The 7,988-nt window shown below is 34.2% G+C and overlaps 1 protein-coding gene across 1 annotated transcript; it reads right to left on the bottom strand.

Annotated features, from left to right (window-relative positions):
- Positions 1–4,609: 4,609 nt before the first annotated feature.
- LOC116111652 (cation/H(+) antiporter 15-like) lies at positions 4,610–7,537 on the bottom strand. Its single transcript, XM_031397804.1, has 3 exons — positions 7,289–7,537; positions 6,192–7,184; positions 4,610–5,860 (listed from the first exon to the last, which is right to left on the bottom strand). The coding sequence occupies exons 1-3, from the start codon at positions 7,535–7,537 to the stop codon at positions 4,610–4,612; spliced, it is 2,493 nt and encodes an 830-aa protein (XP_031253664.1).
- Between the last annotated feature and the right edge of the window lie 451 nt (positions 7,538–7,988).

Below are 7,988 nucleotides of genomic sequence, written 5' to 3'. Positions count from 1 at the left end.
AAAGTAGATGAATCAAGATAACAAAAAGGACAATATGACCTGAATCATGAATATAGGAAAGACGTTTGTGGCGCTGTTTCTTTCTCCGAAAGCAATGCTTCCTCGGTAAAATACGTCCTTCTTTTCTAGTACACAAGTCTTGAAATTTCTATCAAGTAAGAAACTAAATCCTCCGGAGGCTGAGACATTATAGATTGCCATTACCTAAATGAAATCTAGCAGAACTGGTAAGGGTTTGAAGAAGAAGAAGACTCTGGTTAATTAATTAATTTGCAATATCAATCTGAGAGCGTCGATCGATGGCGCATATAAAATGAATTCCTGTTAAAATTTGTCAGGAAAATGAGTTGTAACGAGGTGGCAGTAATCTGGCACATAAAATTTTCAAAGAAACTGCAACTTAATCTGAGGTCAAAGTTGTTGAGTCTTCAATTTGTTGGTCAATTAATTTTCTCATATATAGTTACTCATACACAGGGGCGGACCCAGGCCCTTGAGGGTAGGCCCAAGCCTGCCCTCAACTGTAAAAGAAAAATTGGAAAGTTTTATTAAAAGGTCAAAAAAAAAAAAAAAAAAAAAGTTAAAAGTTAAAAATTAAAAAGAAAAGTTAAAAGTTAAAAATAAAAAGTAGGTTTTATCTTTTTATATTCAAGTTTTTCTTTCCCAATTCCCAACTTTCCTCTTACATGCGGATCTGAATTTGGAGTGATTGTAATTCATCTTTTAGTAAACCTTTGTGTTATTTTATTTTTGTTAGAGTTGTGATTGAGCTCTAAATTTATATAGAATATTTTGGTGATTGTGGTGTTGTAAATGGTAATCATATTTTTTCCTATGATTTTGCATTAATTTCGATAGGATTTAGGATTTTCCTACAATTTGGGCCTTAACTGTTACCTAATTCTATTAATTTGTCTTTGTAAGCCTAACCGATGATTTTGAGCATAAATGACGTTTTGACTATAAATTGCAACTTGAGCTTGGAAACACAGAATGACCTGATTTTAGAAGATTTGGAAAGCTAAGAACCAGAGCTACAACTTTCAGGTTTTGGGTTTTTCCTAATTCTGACTGGACAAGGGTGAAAACTTGGCTTGAAATCGGGAACAGAATGTTGAAACGGAAAAAAACGTCTTTGGATGTGCTTTAGTATTTCTGCCATAACTTGAGCTTTAGACCTCGGATTGTGCTGATTCTTGAACATAGTAAAGATAATTTAAAGGGCTATAATTCATGTGTTTAACCACTTTTCCCAGATTCAGACTCTTTAATGCTCAAATTTGGCCCGAAAGATTCTCGCTGCTATAAGGAAAAGCTTTGCCGCGGTAAAACTGCGTCAGATGTGAAAAATAAAATGAAGTGTTTTGGCTTGCTAGGGCTTCGTCCTTAAGCAAAAGAGGTATAAATTAGCATGAAAATGAAGAAAAAGGTTCTTGTTTTTCATTTGGAAGGCAGCTCTTGGAAGAGAAGATTATTGAGATTTGATCTTCAAATTAAGAAGATTTCTCCATCTTTTGCTTTTTTTTCAATGATGAATCTTGATTCAGTTTGTTTTTGTTATTTTATTTGTTTTTGAGTATGAATTGAGTTGTTTAGCTAGGGTTTGATGTAACTTTGATACATGATTCAAATTTATTAATTATTTACTTTGAGTTTTAATTTCATGATTGAGTGTTATCCTTTGCTTAATGACTTTGGATGCTGTATCACCATTCAAATGTGTATTGTTGACAATGGGACTAAGAAGTGATTGATTGTGCCTCTTGAGATAATACCGTAGATTAAGCAAACGCTAGAAATAGTTTTACCGATTTATGAAATCTAGATAGAATTCCATAAAGCTTAAAAAACTTTGAACTATTAATCTTCATTTTGTTGGGTGCGGAGCTATAGGATAAGTAGGAAAATATAGCCTGAAATATATGTTTTTACAACTTAGGATGGTTTTTATCAAGGAATTGAACTTGGTAATAGATTCTATGATTTGGGTTAGCGTATCTAGGTGAAATCAACACCCTAGCATTTTTTTTGCATTTTGTTAATAGTTAGTTGTTGGGTTTTGCTTTAATTTCATTATAATTCTTTATATTTTCTTAAATTGTATTTAGTTCGTTTTTCCATCAATCTAATTTATTGTTGCTTCAATTAGGACTTAAACTAGAGAAATCGGTACTTAGTAACAGTATCCTCGTGGGAACGATACTCTACTTATCATTTTATTACTTTTTGCGACTATGCACTTGCTACATTTGCATGTTGTGCAAAATAGAGGTGGAAAATTTGGGCCTGGTTAGGCGGGTTAACCCTAACCCGGCCCGGGAAAATGAGGGTTAAGCCCGCCAGCAAGATGGCGGTCCGGGTTGACCTAACCCGGCAGCAACCCCCGGCGGGCCGGGTTGCACATGGCAACCCGCAACCTGGCGTTGCTATTTTGTCTCTTTTGCAAGAGACCCGGCAACCCGCCGGTTGGTTATGTGCAACCCGGCGGGTGGCCGAAAAAAAATAAACTTTTTATTTTATTTTTCAAATTACCCCTTTACCCTTGAAATATAGCCGTTGGAAGGGTTTTTTTCATCATTTCTCTTTCCCATTTTTTCCTATAAATTGGCCCTAAGTTCTCACATTTTTCTCACAACTCAAATTCTCTCATTCTCTCATATTCTCTAATCTCTAATCTCTCAATTATCATTTATTAGTTTTGCAATTTGCTCATATTTTAATTTTTATTAGTTTTTGTAATTTTTAATTCATATTTCCAATTTTCCAAATTCCAATTTCCATACTCAATTCTCTTTCTTATTTTTTATTCTTTCTACATCAAGTTTTATCCCATTGGGTTTTTCTTGGTGAGTTTTAACGAGGCAATAATTGTTGTAATTCTTATTTTTTTTATAAATGAATAAGTCTAATTTTTCTATATTATAATTTTATTGTATCAAAATTGAATTAATATTTGAAATGTTAAAACAAAAAAATTGAATTGAATTATGATATTTGAAAAGTTAATTAAAAACAATTGTATTTATAATTATTTATTTGAAAAGTTAAAAAAAAAAAACAAAAAAACAGGAAAATCGGGCTAACCCGACCCAGGCCCGCCACCTAACCGGCGGGTTAGGGCTGGCGGGCCACCATTTTAGAGAAAATGGCCGGCCTAACCGCCTGCCTTTGTTGGCAGGCGGGTTAAGCCCGCCCCCGCCAAACAAAGTAACCCGCCCGGGCCGGGCCGCGGTTACTTTTCCACCTTAATAAAATACGCATCAGTAGACTCTTTTAATATATTAGATTTAGTGGATCGTTAGATTCCCGTGATGTTTTTTCTCTTCACATTGAGGAGGTTTTTCCACGTAACAATTTTCTTGTGTTTCTTTGTAATTTATTTCATTAATTGATTGGCAAGCAGTGGCAAAGCGAGGGGGCCTCCCCTGGACAAAAATCCTGGGTCCGCCACTGCTCATACAGGACAGGACTCATCGGAGCTGTGACCAGTGAGGTTTTCTATTTTAATTTTTTAATCCAACCCATTCAAATCATATTGTTTTGCTGAAATCCGAAACTTATACTAAAAAAAATTCTCTTATCCATTTTCTAGGCACCAGCGTATATTCTTCCTTTAAGTATGCATATCTAATAAATTAGATATCCAGTTTTTTTCAATAAAAATCTCATTAGAATATGCTCATTAAACATATATAAAATTATACTTATAAATTGTATATATATATATATATATATATATATATATATATATATATATTATAACGATGTATCAAAATAGTAAAGTGATAAAATTACAAAATTAACTTCATTCATTAATGAGTAATACCATATCAATTTGTATTCATTTCTTGTATAAAGACTCGGGGTGTAAATATTAAACTAGTTTCAAATCGATCAAAGGATAATCAACTTGGTTTATTAAAGATTTTGTAAATATAATGTTACTCTTGATAAAAATATCATGGATAAAGCTCTTATAATAAGAAATTGATTCAACACATCGAACAATTTTCAGATAGATAACTAACAAAAGTCTCATTTATAACGTTTTGTTAATATTTCTGATTTATTGAGGTGTTTAGGTAAGTAGTCATTTATTTATAGGAAAAATAAAAATATTTAGTACATACCTTAAATTGAAAGAAAATTAATATCACAAAATGCTCTCAACGACCGATAAATTAATTTCCGGCCAGGTTAGGCTAACCAATTTTTTTAAGTATGCACAAAAGAATTTTTTTTTTTTTTTTTTTTTGGGTAAACTCGGTAATTGTATTAAAAGAAATAATAGAAATAACAACCTATAAAAGGATCACCCTTTAGAGACAAGACCTCGGGCATAGCCAAGGCACAAGTTTATACAAAATACCAAAAGGAGCCGAAATTAGAGATTAAAGAATTAAAATTATTTCTTAACCAAATTAGATATATAAATATAGTGTGACGATCGCATAAATTTACAAATTAAAACCTACAATATGTAGTAATAATATACAACTATCTTTTAATAATCTAATGATCGATTGATTCTAAATATAAATCTACAAAAATACACAAGAACTAATCGAAAAAGGAAGTATAAGAGAAAAGTTTTGGAATAAAACTGATCTCATACTTTTGTACAAAGTCTCAACTGATCTCTTTCAGGTTGGGTATGAAAACTTCCACCATAGCTATCATCTCCACTACACGTAGAGAAATCACTTGTTCCTTCTGAAGATGTAAATATAGTTGATTCAACATTTTCACCATTTGTTACACAAGATTGTATAACCAAAACAGATGTCATTCCTCCATAAAAATCTGAAGATGCTACCACATCACCAATAACACCAAGCTCTTTTTGCTCAACCCATCGCACCAGTTCTTTATCTAATATAGACTTTGCAATTCGCCTCTTTCCTACAATAACAAGGTCATATTTGTCTTCTATAGAATGGATTGCTCCCATGACTTGAACTGAATCATATGCCACAACCTCTTGAAACACCACACATGGATTTTTGATACTCCTTGCTCGAAATTCTTTTATAATGCTGTTATCAAGATCCGTCTCAAATTCATTTTCAACGAGATAATCTCCTTTGAAGTCTATCAAAAACACGGTAATGACTAAACCAGGTTGACTATTCATTCGTGAAACAAATGCCATTGCTTCTCGGTCATCAGGCCCTCCTAAGAAGAAAACCACAACATTGTAAAAGAAGGGGCGAGAGCTCAAATGATGATCATGCAAGCCTCTATCTATGAAAATCCCAACTGTGCATGGTGCATAGGTTTGTATTTTAGTGTTTAATTTTCGGAAGATGGTTGTTTTTGTATTTTCTTGTAGGCTTTTATGAAAGGGAATGATAACAAGAGGGATATATTTATCTCGCACAAGATTGCAGATGCTTTCGTGCATGTTTTTGTATGGAGCAATCATTGTGAATGGCTGAATTGTGATAGAAAAACCCGATTTCTTTGTGAATTTTGTCAAAGAACGCATGATTCGGTCAGTGGAATTTGAATTTAACTTAAACTTATGGTTATTGTAAGGGATTAAAAGTGGTACAGCTCGGCCAGTAAGCTCCATAAGGTGGACTGGATAGGCACAAAATGGAGTCGTTTCAATCGGATTCCATGCTTTAAACAGAGTGATGAGACTGTTGACGTTATCTTCATTGTTAATGCAGAAAAGGATTCGTAATTCCATTTCAAGTGGCATCCCTTGGAGTGGTTTCATCATGCGTTGTCCAATTGAGTCAGTAGTTATGAGTCTTCTTTCAGGCTTATAATAGATCTCTATTATAGGAGTCGCAATTGCTGATATTAGCATGTGGGACAACAGTATTGTAGTTACAACCTGTTCATCTACCAGCTGCACAATCAGAAATAAATATGTGCATAAAATTAGCCAATTTTTCAAGTTCGTGAAGAATGAAATTTGCAAATGAGCCAAATTATGTAGAAATTAACCGACAATGGGTTGGCTGAATAATAAAGGCTTGGGGTTAAGGGGTTTGCTCCCCTATGGTCTCACGTTCGAACCACAAGAATGATTAATAATATTATTAACCACAGAATATAGGATTTGTCCTATTTCAAAAACCTTGTTCTAGGTTGAAGGATTAGTCGAGCTAACACCGACACGCCCGGTAACCAAATAATAATAATAATAATAAGAAGTAGGGATATAAGTATTAACTAACCTTGCGCACATTCCAACCTGAAATTAGGACAAAATCAGGTATGCCTTTGAAGTTCAAAATAAAGCCGAATAAGATAGAACTTCTAACGTTTTTCTTGAAGAAGATGAAGGCCAAAATACTTGCAGCGATCTTCGATATATAGATCATGATCATGATGGTCTCAATCGCAAAAAATTGACTCCAATCGGTTATTGTGGGTATATTGATGTTCTGACCAATACGAATGTAGAGGAAAGGCATGAAAATATTTGAGATTATTACATCACTTTTTTCTACTAGCGCTGAACCTAGAGGTGGCCCAGCTGGTATAACTAAACCCATTAGTAGAGCCCCGGCTACAAAAGATGAACCTATATGATCACTCACGATTGAAACAACCACCGTGAGAATTAATATTCCAATAATGTATTCTGTTTTCACTGGCTTCTCCTCGGGTGTTCTTCTTATAATCATCTTAACTGCTGGCCGTACAATGAAGAATACGAATAATAACAACGCAAACATACTAATCTCCGCTTTAATTACTGCAGATTTACTGCCTCCTGAAATCATTATTCCCAGTGCCATATTACCCCACCCAATTAATTCATGGAATATTGAGCAGGCAAGGGCAAGTCTGCCTAAGTCAGAAGTAGGTAGATCCAGATCACCAACGGCATTTGCAGTAGACGTAAAATAAGAACTCGATAAAAGCATGCTGAAAAAGTATATAAAGGGTCCTGGTGTAAGTCCAGGAATGTAGCGTATAAGCAGACCCGTGAGGGTCATAGTGATTATGAAAGGAATCATTAAGACTATCAAACTAAGTTTCCAAATACTCTTTGCCATGTTTATGGTCATAACCGTGTCAATTTTTACTGCAAGTAAAAAGAACAAGTATATTACGCCGAACAACGATGTTGAATTGATAAGAACCATCTCTTTTGCCGGAAAAAGTTTATCCCAGAGTTTCTTGTTGCGGCCTAGGACAGAGGGTCCTAAGATCATTCCACTCTGCATGAAACAATTAAAACTCATTAGTGCCCTATTTCATATGCAATTATATATAATAATTAGGAAAAACAAAAGAAAAAATTGCTTAGGCAAAGCATACATACCAAGAGATTGCAGACAGTTTTTGGTTGCTTGAGAGGTCTGAGAATAAAGTAGAAGAATTGAGAGGTTAAAAAGAAGAAGATGACTTGAATCATGAATATGGGAAAGACGTTGGTGGAGCTGTGTCTTTCTGCGAAAGGAATGCCTCCTTTGTAAATTACGTCCTTCTTTTCTAGAACACAAGTCTTAAAATCTCTATCAAGTAAGAAACTAAACTCATTGGAGGATGAGACATTAATAAAGGTTGCCATTATAGTATCTTAATTTGTATTTGGGAAATGAAACACTCTTTCTTCTTTCTCTGCAAAATCTCCACCTGCGGACAGAAAAAGGGATTGAAGAAGACTTGGTTAATTTACACTATAAATCTGAGACAGCGCGCGCGTTTAAGCTGGATGGTTATATCTGGAGTCGACGGATGGATTCCAGTTATGTAACTTCGTCAATTGAAAATGAGTTGTAACGAGGTGGCGGTACTCTGGCAAATAAAGTTTGTTTATTTTCAAAGAGACCCCGACTTAATCTGGGGTCAAAGTTGTTGAGTCTTCAATTTGTTGGTCATTGTGTATATAATTTTCCAATAGTTACTCACAGGATTTAATTGTTTTTTAGTCCAACTCTTAATTTTGAGTGCTATAACGACTTAACATTATGAATAGGGTCTTAAGTAGCATAATAAATAGATCACATGGTACAATTTTA

Source organism: Pistacia vera, unplaced genomic scaffold (genome assembly GCF_008641045.1).
Source record: "Pistacia vera cultivar Batoury unplaced genomic scaffold, PisVer_v2 Contig648, whole genome shotgun sequence".
NCBI classification, from domain to species: domain Eukaryota; kingdom Viridiplantae; phylum Streptophyta; class Magnoliopsida; order Sapindales; family Anacardiaceae; genus Pistacia; species Pistacia vera.
Note: the sequence above shows the minus strand (reverse complement) of the source record. Positions and strands in the feature narration are given on the sequence as shown.